At 36.5% G+C, this 26452-nt stretch overlaps 2 protein-coding genes across 7 annotated transcripts; both read right to left on the bottom strand.

The window, feature by feature from the left end:
* Positions 1 to 4477: 4477 nt before the first annotated feature.
* LOC122043302 (protein ETHYLENE-INSENSITIVE 3-like 1a) lies at positions 4478 to 7979 on the bottom strand. 5 transcript variants are annotated; one of them, XR_006129480.1, is made up of 3 exons: positions 7807 to 7973; positions 5129 to 6939; positions 4478 to 4838 (listed from the first exon to the last, which is right to left on the bottom strand). XR_006129480.1 is itself a non-coding variant. In XM_042603871.1 (2 exons), exon 2 carries the CDS (start codon positions 6931 to 6933, stop codon positions 5218 to 5220), a length of 1716 nt encoding a protein of 571 aa, XP_042459805.1. In that variant the 5' UTR covers positions 6934 to 6967; positions 7807 to 7979; the 3' UTR covers positions 5071 to 5217. The 5 variants fall into 5 exon arrangements, 2 of the variants coding, with proteins under 2 accessions (XP_042459805.1, XP_042459804.1); XR_006129481.1 differs by having other exon boundaries at positions 5150 to 6939; XR_006129479.1 differs by having other exon boundaries at positions 4478 to 4873; positions 5150 to 6939; positions 7807 to 7972.
* A 1607-nt stretch (positions 7980 to 9586) lies between these two features.
* LOC122043304 (peroxisome biogenesis protein 5-like) lies at positions 9587 to 25992 on the bottom strand. 2 transcript variants are annotated; one of them, XM_042603873.1, is made up of 8 exons: positions 25486 to 25992; positions 24985 to 25310; positions 24426 to 24849; positions 23814 to 23916; positions 21966 to 22073; positions 19628 to 19809; positions 12946 to 13156; positions 9587 to 9634 (listed from the first exon to the last, which is right to left on the bottom strand). In XM_042603873.1, the coding sequence occupies exons 3-8, from the start codon at positions 24758 to 24760 to the stop codon at positions 9602 to 9604; spliced, it is 972 nt and encodes a 323-aa protein (XP_042459807.1). In that variant the 5' UTR covers positions 24761 to 24849; positions 24985 to 25310; positions 25486 to 25992; the 3' UTR covers positions 9587 to 9601. The 2 variants fall into 2 exon arrangements, with proteins under 2 accessions (XP_042459807.1, XP_042459808.1); XM_042603874.1 differs by lacking the exon at positions 9587 to 9634 and adding an exon at positions 16862 to 16978 and having other exon boundaries at positions 13017 to 13156; positions 19634 to 19809.
* Between the last annotated feature and the right edge of the window lie 460 nt (positions 25993 to 26452).

The following is a 26452-nucleotide window of genomic DNA, read 5'->3' as shown; positions in this document are numbered from 1 at the left end:
GCAATTATAATGTATATATATATACACACACAATTTATATATCAATTTTTTTTATAAAAAAAATTATGAGTGCTTTTTATTATAATAAAATTACTCCAATCTAATTAAAATTATTATATATAAAATAATATTATAAGAAAATACTTTTTATTAATTTAATTAAAATTACTCAAACTTATCAAAATCAAAATAAGTTTTAAATTTGTATCAAGTTAAAATAATGAAATTTGAAACAGCCAAAGTAAAGAGGCTCCCAAGTAGAGGAAAACATGTCACCATTCTTGTTCTCTGGAACAAGGTATCAGGACCCCACTGTCGATATATACAAAGATATCAAACAATATTCGAAGTTTAAAAAATTACATAAATGGTGATACAAACTATAAGTTTGTCTTAAAGAAAACCATAACGAATGACCTGTTCTAACATGTATGGCTAATAAGATCTAGACTCTAGGATATAGGGTTTAGGGAACAAATCCACCCTTAGTCGCTTTCCATGACCTTGCCGTCGTCAATCTTCCAAGCGAGACAGCGGTTCAAAGACTTGTTCACCTTGAGTCAATGAAAAAATCAATCTCAAATCCAGATTAAGAAAGAGAGTTGTATTAGGTTGCTAGTCTGCATAAAATATAAGTAAATGTTATATATATATATATATATATATATATAAAAGAGATGTGAGTCTTGGATATAAGTGATGTGAATGGATAAGAAATGAAAAAGAAAAGAGATTATGAATGAGACTTTAGTCCTATATTGAAAATTTATAACATGTTGATTGGTTTATATTGATTGACATACATTAAAGATATGAACAAATACATGAAGAGAAACTCTCTTTCATGACCATTAATCTGAGTTCATATATAAGGAGGTTGCGACTACAGGCAAAAGGTTATGCACATAGAAAAGCAACAGAAACTATCCACCTACGCTCCCTCCTCTTTTGTCGTGCAACTTTTACTCGGCGGAGTATCCATGATAGTTCGGGTACCACTCAGTTCGCCGTAACCATTAGTGCTTGGTCGGAATTACGGATTATCGTTGTATACTGGAAAACGGACGACCTGAGGAAACCTCAAAGCACAGCCGGAAGTAGGGTGAATCTGTTTCAAGGAAATTGTGTATCGCATGCCTCGGTTCACAAGTCCGACTGCTCGCATCGCTCGCTCGGTTGCAGCACCCGCTTGACCTCATCGCTCGTCTGGTCATTTTGCTCGGCGAAATTCGCTTAGCAGATAACTTGGTCGGCCTTTCCGTTCGGTCGGCTGCACGTGCGGTCAGCTTGCCCGGCCTCTCCACTCACCTGGTCGACCTCTCTGGCAGCTCGTTTGATCGCCTTGTCTGCTTCGCTCGACCAGTCTATCGATCGGTTTGTCTGATTGCCTAACCGGCCTCTAGCTCGGCCTGTCTTATTTCCCCACCAGCCTATAGCTCGGCATGTTTGCTCTCCAACCGGCCTCTAACTCGGTCGGCTTCTTTGTCAGGTCGAACTTGCTCCGCCTTACTACTCAGTCGACCTCTTTGCTGTGCGACTCGAACGTGGGATTGGTTGCTCACCCGCTCGCCCTAATTACTTGGTCGGCTGCTCTGCACTCTTTCCGATCGGCCAATCTACTGTTTGCCTGCCCGGCTATTAAGTCCGTTTAGATTTTGCTACTCGGACTCGATGCACTCAGCAATTAGTAAAAATCATCTTATGCTGATAGTGTGAGATTATAAATCTAGATCATTTCAATATTTAAATTTAATTAATACCCTATAAATACCTGACATAGATTGTGTACGCCAACAGCGAGAGGATTCATATAAGCAGAGAAAAATTATGGCCTTTCCTCTAAACACTATAATTTGAATATAAAAAAAAAATGTAACAACTAAAAAGATATAAGCACGTACGTAACAGATTTATTGAATTTTAAATTATTAGAAATTCTTATTTTAACTGTATTTATTAAAGGGAAAATTTACATGCAGTCTCTACATTTATAAAAATCTGTATTTCCACTTCCTAGTCAAATATATTTACCTAATTGTTCATGATACCTTTAGATATAAAAAATCTAAAAATCAGTATAATTCCTCTTAAATTCAGTATATTAAATCAGAATCTAGTATATTTTCTATCAAATTGAGTACGATTCTTTTTTCACCTGATGGAAAATATATTAGATTTTTTTTTAAATAGTACTCAATTGGATAAAAAATATACTAGATTTTCATCCTTAGTTAAATATATTTACCTAATTAACCATGATACTTTTAGGTATAAAAAGTCAAAAAATCAGTATAATTCCTCTTAAATTCAGTACATTAAATTAGAATCTAATATATATTTTTATCAAATTGAGTACGATTCTTTTCACCTCAATTGGATGGAAAATATACTAGATTTTCTTTAAATGATATTCAATTGGATACAAATATACTAGATTTTCTTTAAATAGTAAATGATGCTGAATTTATAAGGAATTATATTAAGCAAGAAAAAAGTCGTGCTCAATTTAATAGAAAATATATTCAATTCTAATTTAATGTGTTGAATTTAATAGAAATTATACTCATTTTTAGACTATTTATATCGAAAAAAATGAGAATTAATTTTGATAGAAAATATATTTGATTCTAGCATAAAGTATTGGATTATAGTATAAAGTGCTGAATTTAATCAGAAATATACTCGTTTTTAGATTTTTTATATCTAAAAAATCTGAGGGGCAATTTAGGTAACAATATTTAAATGAGGAAGTTGAAACAAGTAATACTTTACATACAGGGAGTGAAAACAAAATTTTTTATGATTGAGAACTATATGCAAAATTATGATTATGATTAGAAAATTTTTCTGTACTTTACCCTTATTACAAACTTTAAGATCCAGATTACTTTTAGCAATTGACCTTCTGTTCCCAATATAATGTTACAGAATACTATGTGTAACAGTTGGAGATGGATGAACAATGAACATAACCATAAAATGGAGGAATCACACGCAAGGAATAGGATGCCTCACTGATTACCACCAGATAGAAGGAAACAAACTCAAGCCAACTGCTGCTACTTTACCGAAATCTAATCTGACAAGTGTCCTCCACCATGTTTAGTGAGCCCTACACCACATGAATTTTAGTACTTGGCCAGCATATTCCTTAATCATAATCATAAAAAGTTTAAAATATCCATTATGATCAAAGAGATTTGAAATCATTATGAAAGGGACTCCTATCGAAAATATCATTGCTTGCAAATGAGAACATCATGCAAAGACTGAAATTGAATGACGCAGAGAAATTATGGTATACTTTTAGTGACACAGAATACACTTTTAGTGGCACTTGTTAAACAAGTTGCAATAAGGTAATATATTTGCCAATTTGAAGATCCATATGCTGTGTATCATTTCCAATTCATTTTCCAGAACCATCATTAATCTTGTCAAGCAATCATGTCACAGTTTAACTACATAGAACACAAAGAAGTAAGCAAAAACAATCTGATTTTCAAACTTTATTAAGGTTCTGATAACTATAGACATGTAGATAGTAGAACTTAAGTTCATTCACTTGGTCAATTGAGAAGAAACAAACAAAGCAAACACAATCAGATTTCCCAAAAACTGTAGTGGTGAATACAATAACCTATACATATTAGATCTCACAAACTTTTCCACAGCTACAAAAGGTGTTTGCATGTTCAACTTTATGAAGGTTCCTTTAAGTCTGTAGACATGTAGATGGAAGAGCTTCAGTTCTAACACTTGGTCAGTTGGGAAGAAACAAATCCCAAAAAAATCTAATCTTTGAGTAATTGATGCAAAACCTGATAAGGCTCACTCCAAGCTCGAGGGTTATCGAACAACTGCTTAAATAGTGGAGATGTGAGCCGTCCGATTAAGAACAAAACTAAATCTGCAGCGATGACTCAATCCATAATTGAATTGAGATCGAAATTAAATTTATTTATATTTACATAAAAATAAGGAGTATAGTAGTTATTGATATAATAAAGTTTTAATTCACGGAATGGAATAATATATAGAATAATTTTTTTTTGTGTTTAATTAGTCAAAAGTATTTTTAAAATATTGAAGAAACAATTTTCTTTAATATATATAATTGATTTAAATAGTGCTTTTGGGATTTGAAAAATGTATAGAGTATTTTGGAATGAAATTTTGATCAAAATGGGTATTAATTCTAATGTTAAATTTTACCATAAAGTTTGGTAGATTAGACAAAAATTTTAGGTATATCAGTTGACTAATATATTGATGTTTCAATTTAACATATTTGTAAAATTTAAAATAAACCAAAAAAATCTCATATTTTTTTTTAAAAAAAAATTGAATTAACCAAATTGAAAGTTTAAATTTGATTGTTTACTCATCCCTAACCAATAATACAAGTGGTATGGTCGAGATGAAAATAAACAAACATTAATATTAACATAAGGCCGAACAAGCAAAAAAAAAAAAATAATAATAATAATGTCTAGAATGAATTAGGAAGCTCTAACGGTAGAAAGTCCAGTATCCTATAGTTATAAGTAAAAAAAAAATCCTTATAAATACACCGTAACTAATCTGAAATAGGCCAAGCCGAACAAGCAAGGAACAACTTATCGCGAGTCGCAAGCAAGTCTTCTCAACTACCACCACTTCTTCCTCGTACTACTACAGCACATGCCAGCAAGCCTCCATGACACTGACACAGACTCAGTTCAACCAACCATGAAAAGGGCGAAAAACATCAAAATCCATCCTCTTAGTCGTTTCCTTCATTCAATGTATCTTGAGTGTTAGGACATTTCCCTATCACATTGAAGATCATGCCATGTCTGATGAAAACATGTGAATGTGTTTAGGAAAGTACCTACAAAGTGAAGTGGAATAAGATAGACAGCACTGGAAGATAGAAAAGAATGATCAGATGTTCGAGATCATGATAGAAAACTAGGAATCTAAGAAAGCTGTCATTTGAGCATTGCTAGGTACTGTATGAATGAGTCGGTATCATGTTCTTAGTTCATCAACCAACTCTAAACTGAATGACTCAGCACTAGCCACAGGTAACACAAACACTGTTAATCATAGTCCTAATGAAGTCTTACAGAGAAGAAAAGGATACAGGTACATAGGGGAAGATCACCTTAAGCAAAATTCGTTGGTTATTTATGCTCAGCTTCTGCCAAGATGATCCTGTCATTTATCATCTAACTAGAACCAGTTGAATCCATGCACAGCATCGGCGTAGTCCATTCCGGGTGCGAGTTTGATGCATCCGGTAACTTCGATTGGCTGGTCACTGAGTTTTGGCTGAAAATGCACCATGCTTTGTTGCACGTACTGTGATTGCTCCACCAAGCTATCAATTTCGTCGAAGAGGTCGCTGCCAACTCCCGGGCTGTATTCAAATAAGTTGCACTCCATCCGGTTTCGACCATTTGACTCTTCTAACATGGCCAAACCTCCCAAGTTGAAGGTCTTGCAACTGTTGACATTGTTTTCATAGAAGTCCATTAGCTCGTTGATTGATTTTTGCCCATCAGAAGGAATACCTAAGTCAGACATTTCAATTGGATTGTGATTTGAACCAATCGAAGGAGGATTGGGCTGGGTATTCGATGGCAAAGTAAAAACTGAAGGTTTATTCTCAGCTGACTGAACTTGGTTGTTCACCTTTCCGACACCGGGAGGAATACCGTTCTGATACTTACAGAAGTACTGGTGACTGTTTCTAGCATTCCTATCAAGAAATCCATGGTAAACATTACTATGTGGGCATGCCACATTTTCGCATGTATATATCCTCTGATTCATCTCCAGTTCAGGATCCATCATTATGTGACTTTCTTCCGACTTAACGAAATTTGCAGTACACGAATTAGCCCCTAGTTTGAATGTGTTAGTCTCAACAGCCACCTTGTAATCCATATCCCCGTTATGGCCTTCTTCAACACCTCCGACGACTCCTGAGGATGGGGCTGGGCATGCATCCGGATGCAACTTCATATACATTTCCTCTTCTTGTTTAAGAACCGCAAGCCATGTTGCACTCTCCTTGGCAGTCATCTTGTCTTGCAAGCATTTGGACTGCCTAACAAGCCTGCGTATCTTCTCAATGTCGGGGGACATATGCTTGATCACAGCCGTCAAGACACCGACCTTCCAAGCCTTCTTAAGGTCGTGTGGCTTCTTGTAGGGGGGTGTCACTTGTTCATTCGGGATCACTAGTTGAGCTGACCATTCCTCTCTCCCAGTAGGCCACCATGGCGGTGGGATTCCTTTTTCTAAAGGAAACCTTCGCTGCGGCGGATCACAGTGCTGCATAAGAGCTGACAGAAGAGAACCCAGTGTTGTGTCTTGAAGCTCTTGCAATGAGTGAGAGCTAGCAGTTCCAGAGCTGAAATCTCTGCCAGACCCAGGGATGGCATTCTCAGCTTGATATTTATCAATCGCAGCTGGCCCGTTCCAATCAAACCTGACCTTTTCTTTCCACCAAGCCCTGAGATTATCAGAAGCACCGCTGACCAGCTTGCCTTTATCAGGAATTATACCATAGACAAAGCCCTGAGCTTTGCAAACTTCCATCATCTTCAGCATGTATTTGAGAATTCCATCCTGTGCCCGCGACATCTTCTTCCGGCATTGACTTTCCTTAACCGCATCCCCCAGATGCTTGTTTTTGCCCTGTTGCTGCTCCTTTAAACGCTTCAACAGCATACGGTCCCTCCACATACGCCTTTCAAGTTCTTCTATGTCAATATCCTCATCACTCTCTTCACCGCCAACCTCGGTAAATTTTTCAGATGCTGTGTCAACCAGGTCTGCTTCTCCCATTATGCATTCACTGATTGAAGGCTGAAGGGAGCTGCCGAAACTAATACTCCTTTCATTGTTGTAGGTATGTGCCATGCCTTCAACTAATAACATACGAACCTAGAGAACGGCGAATGATTCTTCAACACTAAAGATGGAGACATATGTACCAAAACTGACTGATTTCTATTCAAATGAAATGAAAGCATAACAAAAGATATATTCAAAAGCATGGATACTGTAAAAACATATTCTTTTTATGTAATTAGAAAAGATTGAAGTAATCTCCATCCTAGATCTACACATAGAAGCAAAATCCTCTAAACAACAATGAAATAACAAATGACTTCTGTTTACATGTTCAAACATTAAACCAGTCTGAATTGGATTGCTAAACAAGAAAAGGTTTAAAGAGAATTGATCAAACTACATCAAACCAAGAGGAAGGGCCAGATATATTCATGATTTATGATTGCCCAATATGGAAGATAAGTAAATAGATCTCCATGGAAAAAAACTGAATTCTTCCATGAAAGCATTAATAGTTTCAAATCTGACAAAATATTACTCGGCCAAGAAAAGAATGAAACAAAACGCCACCAAATCCTCCCCTGGTTGGTTGTAGCAAAAGGAACTTTCTTACCAAAAATAGATCTTGCATCTTAATCCAGAAATGAAGTCTTCAATTGGAAATGAACGAGAATTCGTGCAAAAAAGAACAAAAATAATATTACAAAAATTAACACATCGGAAGCAAACTGTTTTCCTCAACTTCAGTGGCATTCAAGCAGTCGGAAAGACCAAACTGACTACCTAGACTCCCAGCCACAACAAAGCAACAAAAAAACACCAATCAACAAACACCAATAAGCCAAAGCGCGACAGCCAAGAACAAAAAGGGCGCGCAGAGATCCACCAGAGAAGGAGCACAGTGAAGATCATAAAAAAGTAGCACCTTTAACCAAAAAATCCGAGCAAAAATCGCACCTTTTTTCAGTTTACCACCCACGGCCTCAAGATCAAACTCCGCTTCCCCGCGACGCTGATCGATCCCTCGGCTTTCACCTGGAGCGGCAACTCCACGGAAATTGGATACGAGGTCTCATGGAGGTCAGAATGAGATTAAAATAATAGAAAAGGAACGGAAAGCGAAGTTGGTGGTGGTGGTGGTATTCCCTGCTCACCCAGCTGTAGCTGTAGCTGTAGCTGTAGCTGCTGCTGCTGTGGGCCTGCGGCTTCGTCCTCCCTCTGTCTGTCGTTATTTCCCTCAATATCGTCGTTATTTTCCTCAATATATCGTTGCTGCCACGCGTCCGGATGAGATGCAACAAGTCACGTGACCGTGTCCCCTGTGGATTGTCAAACCATCTTTTTTACAATTTATAAATTAAAAAATAACCTTAAAGAAAAAAAAAATTCGAGGACGCCCCAAATTTTAATTTTACTTATCATTATACGGAATCTTTTTTTAATAAATAAATTAATTAAATAGAATTTTATCCCCAGTATAACAATTATCGAATAATTTTTATACCATATAGAAAGTACTATCGAATAGGCTGAAGCGGCTACCGTATAACTTCTATAGGACTATCGGGCAGATCGAAGTTATTCTACTATAATTATAACATGTTTAAATTGAATTTAAAAATATTTAAACTTCATTAAAAGTCATTTTAAACCGTTGTAGAAACTTTTATATAGCTATTACAACCCTAAATTTAAGTTGTAGTAATTATTTGATAATTTAAATTTTAAATTCTAAACTCATTTTAACACGTTGGGTATGGATAGTTTGTTGAGATATTTTTAACATAAAATTATAAAAGATGCACATTAAGGTTTTTTTAAAAAAAGAAAAAGAAAAAGGGGCACTTGTTTTCTTAATTTGAGAGGTGTATATTTGTCCAAATACATTTGAAAATTCAAATAAAAAGTGATAATTAAACTATATGATATTTTAAATTATAAAGAGGAATAATTATCTTCTTTTGGAATATGCCAACTATCAAGCTCATAAAAATAACAAAAAATGTATATATAACAATAAAATAAATAAAAACCAAGTGGGTTGATGGATATGGTTGAATAGCTTAAGTGATTGGCATTTTTCAGAGGTTAAAAGACGAAAAGAAAAGAAAAGAAAAGAGGAGTCCAGTTGTGTACGTAGTTAAAAAGACAAAAAGCAAAGAAAGAGAAGGAAGATTATCTGAACATCATTATCTTGAATTTAACTGAACAGTCGCCAAACTCAAGTAATTGGAGTGAGGTCTTTCTTCATGTCTGTCATTCATTTACTGAAGTATAGACAACTAACAAAGGGGAAGGGATACAAGAGCAATAGCTCATCTTGGATATAGTTCAGATTCTAGTATTCGACCTGAGTTTCCTGCAAATTTTCTGAAGGAAAATCTCTCTTTGTCCCTCCCGGCGCGTGCAACGGATCGTTCGCGATTCCTTTCCTCTGCGTAACAAAAATAGACTATTTTGAGCTTATTGTTGCATGTCCAACTTTGTCAGCCTCTTCAGTTGCCTTCATCTCCAACAATTCCTGCTGCTCCTCATCTTTGTTTTCAGTCTCGGTCTCAGCTTCTGGTTTCTGGGGCCTGGTAGTTGAGCGTTGGTATAGAACGCCTCCGAACATGCAGATTAGTAGGCCGATTGTACCGATCAAGGTTGAATGTTTATCCCATATGACCAAATTTATCAAAGGTTGTTTTACACTGGGGATTATCTTTCAATATTGCTAGGAATCCTCATTATGTTTGTGCTTTCAGTTTGGCTACTCAACGAACAATTCCAGGTTATCTTCCACCTAGATACAATTTATTAAGAACTTCACTTCTTCGAAAAGAAAAAGCTCATATCAGAAAGCTTTTAGAGCCAACAAAAGCTGCTTGGAAACAAAAGAGAGTTAGTATTTATAGTGATATGTGGTCGGATGTGCAAAAAAGACCGCTAATTAATATCATGGCCGTGTGTGAAAGTGGTCCTATGTTTTTGAAGGCGATAAATTGTTAAGGTGAGTACAAGGATAAAACTTTCATCTCTAAGTTGCTCATTAATGCCATAAATGAAGTGGGACATCAGAATGTTATCCAAGTGGTCACCGATAATGCTCCTATTTGCAAAGCTGCTGGGCTACTCGTTGAGGCAAAGTACCCACACATATTTTGGACTCCTTGCGTTGTGCACACATTGAATCTTGCTTTGAAGAATATTTGTACACCGACTGACTCTTTACAAAACAAAGAAGCCTTTGATGAATGCAAATGGATAGCAGAAGTAGCAAATGATGCTTCAATGATCAAATATTTTATCATGAATCACAATATGAGATTATCCATGTTCAACGATAACTCAAACTTGAAGATGCTATCACTTGCGGATACTCAATTTGCTTCCACGATCATTATGCTTAAAAGGTTCAGACAAATCAAGAAATGTCTTGAAAACATGGTGATTAGTGAAAGATGGGATTTGTACAAGGAGGATGATGTAGTGAAGGCCAGAGTAGTGAAGTACAAGATATTGGATGATCAATTTTGGGAAAAAAATGATTATATACTTGCTTTCACAAGTCCAATTTATGAGATGCTAAGGAAAGCAGACACCGATCAACCTTCATTTAGTTTATGCGTGGTGGGATGAAATGATAGAAAAAATGAGAGTTGCTATCTCAAAGGGGCCTCATAGTGGAGATTCAAAGTTTTATGAGGTTGTTCATAATATTCTAGTGGAGCGATGGAATAAAAACAATACACCTCTTCATTGTTTGACGCATTCTTTGAATTCAAGGTAAATCTCTAAAAAATTTTAACTTTCTAAGTTTTAGCAAATTAGAAATATTAGTTTATGAATGATGTTAAACTATCAATCTTTTTATGTAGGTATTATAGCCATGAGTGGCTCCAAGAATCTCCCAATTGTCTTCCTCCTCATAGGGACATCGAAGTTTCAAGAGAAAGGAAAAAGTGCATTGAAAGATATTACTCCAATTCATCCGAACGAAGAAGTGTTAATGAGGAGTTTGCCTCTTTTTCAGCTGTCATTGATGATTTTTCTGATAATGATTCAATGCGTGATCGAGGTTTGATGTCTCCAACTAAGTGGTGGGTTATCCATGGTGCTTCTACACCAACTCTTCAAAGTTTAGCTTTAAGCTACTTGGGCACCCATCTTCTTCTTCTTGTTGTGAGAGAAATTGGAGCACCTACAATTTCATACACTCATTGAAGAGGAACAAGATAACACCACAAAGAGCGGAAGATTTGGTATATGTTCAGTATAATCTTCGTCTTTTATCTAGGAGTCCACATTATAATGATGGAGAAAGTAAGATGTGAGATGTTGGAGCAAATGGATTTGATTCCATGGACATAGAGGGTGCTGCTATCCTTGAAATTGTCAATCTGTCTATTGATGAACCTGAATTGGAGTCGGTCTTATTTACTGACGAAGGCGGTGTTGGCGATGAGACTGATATGGATGTTTGATTTTTTTTTTACTTGTTTATTTAAGATGTATTTGGTGTGTTGCATTTAGTTATGTTTACTTTTTTTTTTTAATGGATATTATGGTTGATCTAATATGAACATGGTTTTCTATTCTAAGATTTTTAATTTTTAATACAATATATATATATATAATATTTTTATTTATTAATAATCGTCATATCCTAGCCGTATCGTGTCTTATATTTTTAAAATTTTTCATATTGCCGTATCCGTAGCGTATCCAATACGATACCCGTATCCGTATCTGTGCAACATAGAATCCAATTCATGCAAAGATCAGCACAGGAACCACTCAGTTTTAATTGATCTGGGTTATAGACCAGCCAAAACTGAACCAGGCCAATTCAAAACTTCACCTTCCTTCTCTGTACTAGAATCTTGTTGCTCCTCCTTTTATATACTTACACTTGCACAGCTACTTGAGACCTTGCCTCCCTAAGCATCATAGACATTGCCTAGCGTCCTCACCTACCTCAACATACAACCCTCTCATCTCCTTCAACTCTCCTCCCACTTCCCCATATGACTCCCTCATCTCCCTCCTCTATCATGACAGCTTGACATTGCATGCAACTATGGTCGACTCCCTTCTTCCTCCATTAATATAATCCACAATAGTTGCAAACCTGCAAACCACTCCAATCACCGTCTTATCAGGCAAGCCTCGCAATCGTGTCGCCCCATACCACCATTGGTATCATCTTCTTCTTGAGCCAACCTCTTCCTCCTCCTTGACACCACTGTTGGAAACCTTGCAGCAACTCTTGGCCACGAAATGTTGTCTTGTACCTTTGAGTCTAAGCAACCAGCACCAACCTACAACAACCTTGCTGTCTCTTTCTTCCTATGCGACTACACTAACAGCTTGTTACTAGTGTTACAATTAGTGACCCTTTCTTCAATGAACATCATTGACACCTCCTTCAGCCCACCTTCACCATAGCTGATGGTGGTATGGTGCACATACGAGTAGACATAATAGCATAATGACCTAATTTCTGGATGCAGGCTTTGACCCTTGTAAGGATATGTTAGTTGGCCCACCTGTATTGCCTAAAACCACATACTATCCTTCTAGTAAAATGGACTTTGGAGTGGGGCAAAGACGTGAGGCCTTATATGAAAGGTTACAAGGACAAAAGATATGGTGTTGAAATTTGATTACCCGGTGAAGACCATAATATAGTATAATCAAGTTAAAGTATAATATGGTGTGTACAAATTTTAAGCTCAATATATTCAATGTCTATTGTGTCAGCAAAGGAGCATACAATGCATGATATATACTGGTCTCATCAAGGCCAATTTTGTACTGAACTGCGATTTTAAACCTTGATCTCATGTATTATCATGCCAATAAACTGCACATTATTCATGGTAGCAGTCTTGCATGATGTAGACATGTTCATAATTAAGTAAAGTATATATGCCCAAGACAAAGGCATGAAATATCAAGTTGGCACCATATGCTTTATACAAATCAGCAAAAAGACGATAGTTAAACAGACCAATACGCTGACTTCTTAGATTAATGCTATAAACAAAGAATAACAGAATCAAAAGTTCCAGTTGAAAAGGTACAAATAACTGAATAACACAAATATCAGACCTTTGCAGCCATTTGGCATGCTAGAGTCTGGCATGCTAGAGTGCTGGCAGGATTTATACCACATATCCGATCATAAGTTTCTGCAGCTTCCTGGTATTCTCCAAGCTCATAGTAAAACCAAGCAAGCTCAAACCTAGGGTAGACATCTTTTGGGTCTGCAGTTATTGCCTTCTTAAGAAAATACCTAAGTTGACCAGTACTGTTCTGCTCACTGCACCAATAAAAAATCTATTATACATATCAGATAAAAAAAAGGTCATTAACTACATCATAGTTTGTCATATGCAACAATGGATTCCCAACCACACCAACCATGATATTTTGAGGATCACAATTTTACAGAAAGCATGTTTTCTTTTCCTCATCGTCATTGTCAAGCTAGGCTAGTCTCAAGTACATAGGGTCAGCCTATATAGTTTTTTATCACTTCATTGAATTTTATGCAAATCTGTATCACTAAAAATATTTTAAATCAATAAAATAGTTTTTTTGTTACATTAACTAAAATGTCCTTTAGTTACCCTCTACTTCCTACACCTGGCAATCTTATCTATGTAATCTTCTAACTATAAAATTAATTGATTAGCCTAAAACATGTTCATAGAATTTTAACCTCTTTTGTCAGTTGTCATCTATTAGAGCTACACCTAATATTTCTAAAATATTAGAATTTTTCCATCCTTTCTAGTAATGTTGCATTGGAGCTACACTTAATTTCTCTCATATATTAGTATTTTTTATCCTTTCCAATAATGCCACACTCTACTACCTTAATTTTGTAGACATTGCTTTATATCGTCCCAACACACTTATTATAAAGTGTTGTTTGTCATATCATAATCTTACATATTTTCCTTGTATCTAAGAAGCACATAAGGATTATGCAAGACTCCAAAAGCTCCTCTTCATTTTGATTGTTCCCATTATTATCCTATTAATGATGTCTTTGATATGTTAATAGATTGAAGATAACTAAACTCATTACAATAATTCCATGATTATCCATCTTAACTTCCCCATCTATTTGTTACTTATAACTAAAACTAAATTTTACATTTAAATTTTAGTTTAACTCGAAACTATTGGTAATACATTAAATATGTTTTTCCCCATTCTTATTTCCTGGATTATCCTAGAACTTACCATACGCTTTAAACACCAATATGCAAAATTCAGCAATGTTCGACCGATTCAAGTCATCTTAGATTATGTAATTTTGTCAACTTCTAAATATTATTTTCTTTAAACTACGAGACTCAGGACTGCCTCGTTCCAATCAATAACTTTCGTTGCTACAATTCTACTTTAGACTCTCTAATAATTGATCTTGGCACATCTTGATTTTATTTACCATTGGAATCCACATAACAAAATATCATACAAATCCTCAATCCTCATTCCAGATTACTTTCTTCATTCTATCAATGAAAAGTTCTATACTAGAGACCATTGCTGTATAACCTTTGTCAACTCACACACTCTTTAGAACTGTTGTCAAAATGTAGCTTCACCATTGTCATTTTACCCACCACACTGACACAAGTGTTGTTGATTCAATGTTGTGTTTTTCCTCTTACATTTTCTTAGAACTATATATATCATCAGTCAATTTTGATTGCTCGAGCATTCCCCAAGTATTACATTATAATCTCTAAACACAATTCCTAGTCTGGAAAAAAATGTATGCACCATCATAAGTGTTGGAACTCCAAGGTTCTTTTGATGTGATCAAACAAGTTAAGTTAGGTCCTGTGGTGTTTTAACCTTGTGTCTAAGTGTGCAGGAACTTAGGAGTACAGAAAGTCGAGCAAAAGACACAGCTAGCGAGAAGGACGGCACGAGAGAGAGCCGACGGGCTCAGTGCCTGAGGCGCGCCTGAGGCGTTAGGCGCGCCCAAGGCGCTGGGAAAAACGCCTCTTCCAACGCGAGGCGGGCGCTATCCGCCAGGCGCGTGCCTTGTGCGCCTTTACACCTCAACAAAGGCACGAGCGAGGCGCGATCGAGGCGCCGCGATCGATCGTGAATAAATCTGGATTTTAAACAAAAAAAAAAACATTCCAAATCAACATTGTTTGGAATTAGGGCACGGGAAACAGGAGCAGAAAATGCAGGGAGGAAGAGAACGCAGGAAGGGAGGAAGAAACCTAAACCCATTTTCGTCCGCCGCCGCCATCGCTGAGTTGCGTCGTCGCCCAAGTATGTTTTCCTTCTTTTTTCTGTTTTTACTGTTCTTCACTTCTTCTTCTTCTTCTTCTTCTCTTCTTCTTCTTTTTCGTCTGTTATCATCTTCTTCTTCTCTTCTTCTCTTCGCTTCTTCTCTTCGTTTCTTTTTCTTCTTCTTTTCTGTATCTTTCTTTCTTCTGCAGTTCTGCATCTTCTTTTCTTTGTTGTGCTGCTGTCTGGTTCGTGTTCTTGCTATGCTGCTGTCCGGTTTTGTTTTGTTTTGGTTTCCTGTTTTTAAATTTTTGCAGGTTGTGTTTTTGTTTCCTACTGCTATCCGGTTTTCGATTTTTTGGTACTATTTTTTCGTTTTTATTGGTTCGTATTGGTGCTGCTGTCCAATATTTCATTTTTTTACTATTTTTTCATTTTTGTTTGTCTTATTTTGCTTTTTGTTTTTTGCTATTTTGTTATTGCTAGTACAGACTGTACAGTGCTTTTTTATTGCTGGTACCGTATTGATTTTATTTTATTTTTAATTTTTCAGACTATTTTCTTGTTCAACTATCATGGAAGGTAGTAGTGATACTCCAACATATATATCAAAAGATCCGGGATGGAATTATTTTCAAAGAGTTAATCCGGATAATAAAAATAATTTAATTTGTAACTTTTGCCAAAAAATTACAAAAGGGGGTATCTATCGTGCAAAACAACATCTTGTTGGGGGGGTTTCGAAATACTACGGCTTACAAAAAAATGTCCGCCTCATGTACATGAAGAAATTAAAATTTTCATGGAGAAAAAGACGGAGAAAAGTAATCTTTCTAAACTTGCGACATTGGACTTTGAGGATGTAGACCCTCTTGGTAATGATATTGATATGGATGATATTGGAGCTAAAGTTGTGTCGTCTATAAGTACAAGTACAAGTTCTAGATCAGTGAATATTCAAAAAAGGCCCAAACAAATAAGTCCAATGGATACGTATTTTGCTCCTAATGTAAAAAAAATGTTGAAAGTAGAAAGGGTAAAGAAAGACAAACTACAATAAATGAGACATACAAGAAAGAATTGAGGAAAAAAGCTTGTATGGCCATAACTGAGTGGATATATGATGCGGCAATTCCTTTTAATGCCGTTAACTATTCAAGCTTCAAAAGAAAGTTGGACTTGGTTGGCCAATATGGTATAGGTCTAAAAGGACCTAGTTATCATGAGGTGCAGGTTCATTTCTAAAAAAAGTTGTTGATAGTGCGACAAATGATTACATTAAGTCATGTGAAACAGAATGGGCCAAGTATGGTTGTAGTTTGATGGCAGATGGGTGGACAGACAAAAGGCAGAGAACATTGATTAATTTTTTAGTGAATTCTCCTAAAGGTTCAGTTTTCATCGAATCGGTTGATGTTTCTGATTATGCAAAGACTGGAGAGAAAATATTTAGTTGCTTGATCGATTTGTGGAGCGTGTAGGAGAAGTAAATGTTGTTCAAGTTGTTACGGATAGTGCAAGTAACAATGTGCTTGCTGGTAAGAATTTATTTAATTCTTTCTTATCAATATGTCTTTTCTTATATATGTTAAACTTATCTACTTTTCTAACTTCTTTTGTAGGAAAATTATTAGAAGCAAAAAGGCAACACTTGTATTGGACTCCTTGTGCTGCTCACTGCGTCGACTTGATCTTATAAGATATTGGGAAATTGCCTGATTTTAAAGCAACATTGAAGAAGGCAATGAGTGTGAATGCTTACATTTATGTTCGCCCCGGCATGATAAATATGTTGAGGCAATTCACAAGACAAAAAGAGCTTTGTCGGGCGGGTGTCACAAGATTTGCTACTGCTTTTCTCACTCTTGAAATGATGCACCTACAGAAGCAAAATTTAAGAAAAATGTTCATTTCAAAGGATTGGACAGAGAGTAAATGGGAAAAAGAAGCGGCAGGGAAGAAGGTAGCTAAAATCATCATGACACTTAGATTTTGGAGCAGTATTGTGCATATTTTAAAGATATAAGGCCCTTTAGTCCGTGTTCTGAGACTGGTTGATGGCGAAAGAAAACCTGCAATGGGCTATATTTATGAGGCTATGGATAGGGCAAAAGAAACAATTATGAAGGTCTTTAAGGAGAAAGCAGAGAAATACAAAGAAGTGTTTGAGATCATTGATGCGAGATGAGAATGTCAACTTCATCGGCCTCTGCATGCTGCAGGACATTATTTGAATCCAGAATATTTTTATTCATACACAGATTCAAATATCTGTGGAGAAGTGATGAATGGTTTGTTTGAAACTATGGAGAGATTGGTTTCAAGCGCTGCCGAGCAAGATAAAATCACTATCCAGCTCTCTACATATCGAAAGGCAGAAGGGCTATTTGGGAGGAATGTGGCAATTAGACATAGAAGAGCATTATCTCCAGCAGAATGGTGGGAATGCTATGGAGCAAATACCCCAAAATTGCAAAAGTTTGCTATTAAAGTGCTAGCCTCACTTGTAGTGTTTCCGGTTGTGAGCGCAATCGGAGTGTATTTGAGCATGTATGTAATAAATATAAATGTTTAATACTATTAGTATGTTACTTTTATAAGTAGAAAATATTCTTTGCTATTTTATTATACTTATTGTGATTTTTGACATTTTGTAGATTCACAGCAAAAAAAAAAGAATAGGCTAGCTCAGCAACGCTTAAATGATTTGGTATTTGTGAAATATAATCGTGCCTTAAAACTTCGGTATACGTGATAAGATTGACCCCATCTCTTTGACAAATATTGATGATAGTAATGAATGGTTAATGTGTAGAATGGATGAAGAAAGTGATAATGAAGAAGATAAGTTGATTTTTGAAGGTGATGACTTAACATGAGATGTCGTTGCTAGGGCTAGTGGAGCTGAAGAGCCTGAATATTGTACTAAAGGAAAAAATATTGCATCCATGACCTCTAGTTCACATGCTAGGCATAAACAAGTTAAGAAGGGAAATTCATCTTCCTCTATGAGGCACTCATCTCTAAGACTTAGAGATGAAGATGAAGAAGAAGAAGAAATTGAATTTGAAGAAGATGAAGATAAAGAAGAAGAAGAAGAAGAAGAATACAATGAGGATGATCTTGAGCTTGATGATTAATTTGACTTATTTTGCTTGTTTTGATGAACTTTGTTAGTTTAAATTAGAAAGTTGAAACTTGAAAGTTTGAAACTTTTATTAATTTTATTAGGGTGTTGCTTTGCTTGTCATATTTGATATTGATGTCAATAGTTATCATATTTGACATATTATATGAGTGTGTCAATAGTTTAGTAGTCATCAACCTCATGTTCAAGAGGCGCGCCCCTCGGGCTCTAGTAGCCCCTTTGCGGCTCGATGCGCCTCGCGCCTCGCGCCTCTAACAACACTAGCTGCGGAAGAGTACGCGGGCGAACGAGAAGGAGACGCGCGGTATTCTCCGAGGGGCATAATAACTTACAACATTTAGTATCTAATTTCTTAAAATCATCTTTAACACAATATTTCATCTCTAATTCTGTTTACTTTGACAGTCTTTTCTTTATCATCCTCATGTAACATAATACCTACTCCATTATTATTTTCAACTATTCCAGTATACTAAATTTTAAAGCCTGTGTTCCTACTTCTCTATCCTTTCCAACTTATTTTGTTTCCTATAAAAATATTACATTTATATTTTCCTAATCAACGCCCTCCAATTTTATTCCTTTCCCTGAAATTATTCCTAATTCCATGTTGCTAACCTAATCCTATAAAAATAGATTGGCTTCCTTACATGTATGGATCCATTATCCCTTCATGCCTCATTATTGCTATAAAAAGGATAGGCCGGTGCACGAAGTTACTGCCAATGCGGGTCCTGGGAAGGGTCTATTGTACGTTTTCTTACCCTGTTTTGCAAAAGGTTGTTTCCAAGACATGTATGGATCCACAACGATGAAAAGAAGCCTGGCTTATTCGTATTGCTTTTTTAAAAATCTGTAACCTATGAAATGGTCCGCTTATGGGCAACCTCCTGGTTCACTCTTTATTCTTTACCTACTCAAACAGCTTTGTGAAGAAGGCCGCTGCTTATGGGAGTTTAAACATTTTAATGTTGGCAATTTAGGCATAATATAATGCTCAACCTTTTCGTCAAAGCCTATGACTGTCAACAGTCGTTTAAAAATATTTCATATATTAACATATAATATCGTTGAATTTTCTCCAATAAAGATAAAGTTGTTTTAAACAAAGATTGCTTAATGTAGCTTTAATGCTAGATTTGGAAACGCTAACTGCACAGATTTATATTATGATTCATCTATAGAAAAAAAATGATAACACAAGTGTTTCCCCAAAGGATAAACAACAAGAGTGATTGTTTGTGTAATTGAAAGTAGTAATGATTTTCTGCATCAATTACTCAAATGCTGACCTACCAGCATTTAGTTGTCAATTAAACTTCAGCAAAAAAACTACAACAAAAGAGAATTAATGAATGGAATAAAGTAGAAGTAGCTCACACTGACCGAGCAGCAAGTTTTTTCCATATAGCTGAATCCTTGGGAGAAGAATGTGCAGCTATCATGTGAAAGGTTAAAGCTTTCTCCCTGTCATCTTTGGCATCATATATTACACCAAGCAAATAATAAGCTTCAGAAAGATTAGGTGCAAGCAACATAATCTTTTTCAACAAAGGTAATGCCTGTAACGAGAAGAAACACCATCTTTTCAGGCTCATAAATAAGTCAATTGAATCATGCTGAAAAAATAAGTTTTATATCAAGATTAAGCAGCTATTCAGTTTGGAGTAGTTAGATAGCTTTTAGAAACCCATAATGGGGTTAGCCGGTTAGGTAGCAAATTTGCTCACAGAAAATTGCAAGATGATCCTGCTTATATAAGCATATGATCTAATTCATGAAGTCCTAATGCCCATGAAGTAACGGTTTCTCCCCTCTCCCAAAAGGATACACAATTTGAGTTGAATAAAAAGTGTAGGCCCCTTTAGCAAGGTATTTAAGCATATGGACTGGAGGATTGTTGCATACCAACATGCAAGTATTATAGTATTGTTCCTTATAATCCAACATCCCCTAGTTTAAGAAGACCCTGGCCTTTTAAATGATAGTTGCACTCCACTCCCAATCAGACACTGATTAATCTATATTATGACAGATGAAAGGGTGCAATTTATCAAATCAAGCGAAGTCGGGTAGTTGGACAACCGTTTCATGAACCATCTATATCAGTCCAGCGCATACTGGTAGTATGAACAGTATAGGTAGGATCATGATTTAAAATCTCAAGTCATGCCAAGGTTACAGTCCCGGACCAGAATAATATAGTTTCGGTACCATATCGTGATCGTCCCATGGATACATAGTTCGGTATTTTTAAAAATATAAAACATATTAACTAAAAAAATAATCTAAATATTTAAAAATTATATATATATATATATATATATATATATATATATATATATATTAATGAGATAATTTTATTAGGCTTTAATTAAGTCTCTTTAAATTATTGCAATCATAAGAGTCAATTAAATTTATCAACATAAGTATTTAATTAAACAGTTCCTATTCTTGTTCCTCACAACGACAGTGGGCATCTGTGGCTCGCACGATGCCTCCGAAGGAGTCGTCGGGCTCGCAAGATGCCTCCGGAGGGGTCGTCGGGCTCGCAAGATGCCTCCGGAGGGGTCGTCGGGCTCACAAGACGCCTCCATACGGGTCGCTGGGCTCGCATGACAACTCCAGACACATCGTGGGGCTCCGGCGACGCCTCCGAACGTGTCGCCAAGCTCACGTGACGCTTCCAAACGCATTGCTGGGCATGACAAACGGTGCCAGTCCGTAGGCAGAGCAAGATGAATTGCCTGTATCGGGCAAAACGGGTAAAGATTTTAATCCATGGGTAGGATACCACCTTGTATCATCAGGTACAGCCTACAGGAACTTTGCGCTTTAGTTCATTAATTTTTTAAATTTATGTTGTCAGTATAGTGAAACAAGTAGGTAAGATGTACAGTTTTGATGCATCACTCACATCAACATCAGTATTATTTACATGTTGCTACTAATTTTCTATTGAATGGGTGCTACAAGCCCCTTAACAATGGGGAAAAAGAATCCAAAAGGTCCATTAATGAGTTATGTTTATCCATGTACTAATTAAGAGAGATAATATAATCTTGTATTTGAGAAAACAATACACCCTATCTATAGGACTTTGCTATTAGATCCAATGAATAAGTACTCCGTGGAACTAAATATATACTCCTATAACTATTTATTAGATTAGTGTATGATATCCTATATGCTTTATCCAAAAAAACATATCTTTTTCCATGTCCTTTCGAGAAAGAAAGGTCTGATCCAGTGTGAAGAGCACTCAATGACCCCCTGGCTACATGTTCCAGATATGAGTCAATTTTTTATCCTTTTAGTGTTCTGCGAAGATATGTTTGTTGTACAATCTTTGTGGGGCAGAACATGGAGTATGGGTCATTTCAGTTTGTCTTTTCTTCAGACTAAAACACAATATTAGATAAGATTGTACAAATTAAAAAAGGACTAACGGAGACAAATCATAGTAATCAGCAAAATGTTAACCACAAAACTACTGTTAGCTGTATTCTACAAACAATTAGACATGGAGAATATCCACAAATTTAAATAAATGCATGTTGGCCAATGACAATAAGGCTTACGCTGAATTAAATGAAGAAAAGATATCTAAAGGTCACCCTCACTTATGTTTGGTGACAATAGACACGATATGCTAACATTTTTTTTTTTTGCAATATTAACAGAAATAATAAACAAAATGACTGACTTACAATCTTACCTCATCATAGACCTTAGATCCGATATGAAAGATGGCATCCATCATTTTTCTATCAACTTCAGGGCAAACTTTATTTTTTGACCCCTGCTTTCTGCCCCTTTTCTTTGGCTGCAAATTAAAATACATATAAAGAGGCAACCATGGAGAGGTAGTTACTTAGCAATGTCACGAGCGTTCAAATGCCAAATCAAATTATGTCATGAAAATTTGACTATTTCCAAAAGTAGAAATGTAAAAAATCCACGATTCATTGAGAACAGTCCTCTGTTTTTATTTCCATTTTTCTAATTTTTCATTTTTTATTTTCCATTTATAGCAAACTTTATAAGATCAGTGAAGATCTTTTGTGTAAAAAATAAACATTATTCGATGGTGCCAAAAAGTTGATGACAAATATTTGTTTTTATTTCAATTTATAATTTCCTAATTCTTTCTTCAGGAAAACAAAAAATTAAAAACAGTAAATTTTCAAAAACCAAACAATAACAAATCCAACTGAAAACAATCTCATTGTTTCACCTTCATGAAGTGATACAGTCTGAAAGGTTCACTTAGACCTAGATTTCAGAAAGAATGATTTGATAAACAAATCACCAGAAGAACAACACTCATTCGAAGACATGAATGTTATCATGAACTTTGATAATTACCTAAACCAATGTGCTAACTGCTATTACTAATTGGCTAAACACTAGTATTGAAATATATGGCATCCACAAGGCACGCCATTCATTTTATCTTCTTTTTATTTTATTTGACAACATAGGGAGGTTTCGTATGGCAATGGTAATCCGACTGCCAGACTGATTGACTAGGTTTTCAACACCAGCAAAATCAAGATAAGTAAATTAATTCTAGAGATATTTAATTGAGTACTAAAAATCCCACTTCTGAATGATTTCTGTTGTAATAAATCTGTCACAAGAATGTTCAACACCTATCTTAAACAATAAGTCATTTAGGTTTAGAAAGCTACAACCTCAAACTTGAACAATAGAAGATAAACACATCTCACCAGTTAGGTCAATTGCAAACTCAAGTAATCCAATATCAATTTGTGCACTTTGTGAGTTAATTGCACCATGGATCAAAATGTTGAGAATTGAGAAACAGTGCATGCACTATAATGTGTAGCAGAGATAGAAACACTAGGGGATGCAGATCATAAAGCTATACGAGTTAATTTTAAGTGTTAGTAGTATGAGAAAATTAAAAGACCAACAAAACTCTACATCGTTAAAGGAGATCTGAACAGCTTGGATACTCCTGCTGATATAGCTTTACATTGAGCAGCAGGAAAAGATAAATGTAGCGAATTTCAAATAGTTGGATATGGGACTCAATAGTTTAAAATTGGAGCCTACTTTACATGAAGTACATGGATACATCAGCAAGAAAATGAGGAATAGTAATCCTGTGCGACAAAAGATAGAAAAAAAAAATTTAAAGAAAATTGTGCTAAAACCATAGGAAAATCATTTAATTGGTGGGTGATAGAACTCACATCATCGATCCAGGATTAATATTAGTTGCTGATTTTCTTGCATATCACTAATCTTTGAATTCAGGTCAACTAGAATTCAGGGCATCGGCAACTATAATTCAGGTCTACTACTTATTTTATTAGTTGCTGATTTTCTTGCATATCACTAATCTTTTATTAATATGTTCAAGGAAGAAACTCTTGTCATATACTTCATGTATGTATCAAATAGAAAATAAACCAAATCATTTAACTTGCTGTAGTCTACCCCTTAAAATATAACCTTAAGGTAATAGAAGGATGAACCAAGAATGTCATGGAAAAGAAATGAAGCACAAATTCATAGAATCTAGAAAACAACATACAGCTCTAAGTCTTCTTCGGCGACCAAAATTCATTAGTTCATTGATCTCCTCCGTAGTGACGCCCAAAAGTTCCTCCCGCCTAGATTTCTTGATAGTCTCAGCACTAAAAAAATAATTAACTGGTAGTTAATATTAAATAAGTGACCGTCATTAAGCTGATATGAAATAATTTGTGAAAACCCTTTCATTTTGTCCTTTCCACTTACTTTAGGTCAAGAAAGTGTTCAACAGCGAAATAAATTAGTTTTCAAATGTTTGGAGGGTAAATGAAGTGATTTTCAAAGTCTATGAGTATAAAGTGAAATCATTTCTGAAAATAATCTAGGATACTTCTCATATGATTTGTGCATGGGACAGAGTTGCAGTTGGCCATTACAAGATGAAGTTAAGCAGAGGGAAAGTGGAATTGTTTTCATAAGTCTTAAGAGGTAAATGTAATTTATTAAATTTTAAGCTACGACAAGAAAATTTGGAATCACGAGGATCGAGTAAAATTTCCTCCAACAATAAAGAAAAGTACAGTCGTTTCACTATAAATAAAAAAGAAAGTTTGATCTTTCTGAGATGCACTATGAATCAAGGGAAAAAAAAAGTGATTGATTTGTTTCTTACGGTCGTTCTTGTAGAGCCTTGCGTTTCCTCTCGGCTAGGGCTTCATACTCGCGCCTTTCAAACTTCTGGTACAGTTCGATCCCGTGGTTTTCGTCTTGGGCAAAGCCGATGGGGTCCATGTCGCCGTCAAAAAGCAACCTGTAGCCCTCCTCGTCTTCTCCATCATCTTCTTCCCATTCCTCCTCCTCTCCTCCATCATCTTCTTCCATTTCTTCCTCCCCTCTGTCACCGCCGTCTCCTTCGAACCTCTCATCCAGTTCCGAGTCTCCATTCTCCAGCGGCGCGCCATCCTCCAAGCTCCTCATAGCCATATCGCCTTCCATCTCGCCTTCCATTCACACAGTGCTCAGTAAGAAAAGATGAGAAAGAAATATAAGATGATTTAGGAAACAAGTTCCGCCCAGTCCCAGCGTCCACGCCCAACCTGCAAAGCGCCACCCGACGCTAAAAATCGCAAGACTAGTAATGTTATCTATAGATGTAGGGAAGGAAGAAGAATAACAGTGAGACTAATGGCAAGCCGTCCGAATTCACACGGTGGAGAAGGTCGTCCACTCACGGCTTTCTGCTCCAGTCAGCTCAATTCTGGGTACGCGAGAAGAAATCGCTGCTTGCGTAAAGGAGATGATTTGAGATGCCGATAATCGTCGCCGGGAAACAAGAAGGATGAAGGGCAGGGGGGTCGCTGGCAGAAAGGGGAAATGCCGAGCCTCTCTCGCTCGGCTCGAAGAGATGGCGTTCAGGCGGTGGCTTTGCAGATCGCACCTTCCGGATGGGAAGAAAGCGGAGATCTCGTCGACTCGACAAAACGCGAGAGCGGGTGGCGCCAAATTGCTGCTCGCCGCGATATTGATTGCTGCGAGATCGAACTTGTCTGGCAGCCGCCTGAGGAAGAAACCCGCAATTTGTTAATTACTCAATTAACTACGCAATTACCATAACCTTATCAATTAGTAAAATCAATTAATAGTTAATTAATCAACATTAACCAACTGTTAATAAAACTAATTAGTCATCTAATTAAACTGATTAATACTTAATTAATTAATCCTATCCTTACCTTCCTCTTCTTCTCCAGTCGCGCGACGGAAGGATCTCTCGGAGGCGGCAATGGTTCCGGCGGCAGCAAGAGGGGAGGCGACGGCGAGGCTTCCGGAACGGCGGCGTACGGGTGGGAAAACAGGGACGACCAGCGGCGGCCGACGGGGTTGGAGCTGCTCGTGGCAACGTCTCGCGGCGGATGCTCGAGCGAGGGAACAGGGAACGGGCGGTGGGACGGTGGGGCTGGCGATCTGCTAGCGGTGGGGGAAAAAGGAAGGCAGCGCGCGTCGCTGGTTCGCTGGCTGCTCGCGGCGGCAGCGAGCACGGCAGCGTGCAGGCTGCTTGGATTGGGCGAAGGCCGCCGGCGGCGGCGGCGGCGGCGTCGGGGAAGGAGAGGGACGCAGCGTAGGATGCTTGCGTGGACGGTGGACGGTGGACGGCGGAGCGGCGGCAGCGGTCGGGCGTGTAGAGGGAGAGGGAGGGCGCGGCTGTTGCGCGCAGGGAGGGAGAGAAAACAGATTTATCCCTTAACCTAAAAAATTTCTTAATAAAAATTATTTTAAAATTTTATAAATAATTATATTTATTTATTTTGTCTATTATCAACTTCTTATTCTTATTATTATTATTATTATTATTATTATTATTAATTTAATTATTAAATTTTCTAAATAAAATTTAATCAAATATCATATTAATTTAATCAAAAGGAGCCTTGCGCGTAAAACTATTGTCACTTGACCAAAAGATCAATTGATTATCCTACCAATAAATTAATTTTAAATAACAATTATATATATATATATATATATATATATATATATATAATTTATTTTTTTTTAAATTTAGAACTTTTGTATAGTATAATCCTAAATGATGTGTTTAGCTACGTAGGGGAATACTAACTTGCATAGTATAATAATCTTGAGTAAAGCCTTCGATTGAGGGATTGCTTGTTCCAAGACCGAATGAATGAGGAACCATTT

Source organism: Zingiber officinale, chromosome 2A (assembly GCF_018446385.1).
Source record: "Zingiber officinale cultivar Zhangliang chromosome 2A, Zo_v1.1, whole genome shotgun sequence".
In the NCBI taxonomy this organism is placed as follows: domain Eukaryota; kingdom Viridiplantae; phylum Streptophyta; class Magnoliopsida; order Zingiberales; family Zingiberaceae; genus Zingiber; species Zingiber officinale.
Note: the sequence above shows the minus strand (reverse complement) of the source record. Positions and strands in the feature narration are given on the sequence as shown.

What these genes read in the sequence shown, in the direction of transcription:
- LOC122043302 (XM_042603871.1), bottom strand. Translation starts at nt 6,933, where the DNA reads ATGTTATTAGTTGAAGGCATGGCACATACCTACAACAATGAAAGGAGT.
- LOC122043304 (XM_042603873.1), bottom strand. Translation starts at nt 24,760, where the DNA reads ATGGAAGGCGAGATGGAAGGCGATATGGCTATGAGGAGCTTGGAGGAT. An exon ending in GCCGAAGAAGACTTAGAGCT is followed by an intron (nt 22,074 to 23,813) that starts GTATGTTGTTTT and finishes TTTAATTTGCAG; the next exon opens with CCAAAGAAAAGGGGCAGAAA. An exon ending in CATGCCAAATGGCTGCAAAG is followed by an intron (nt 9,635 to 12,945) that starts GTCTGATATTTG and finishes AATTGTATCTAG; the next exon opens with GTGGAAGATAACCTGGAATT.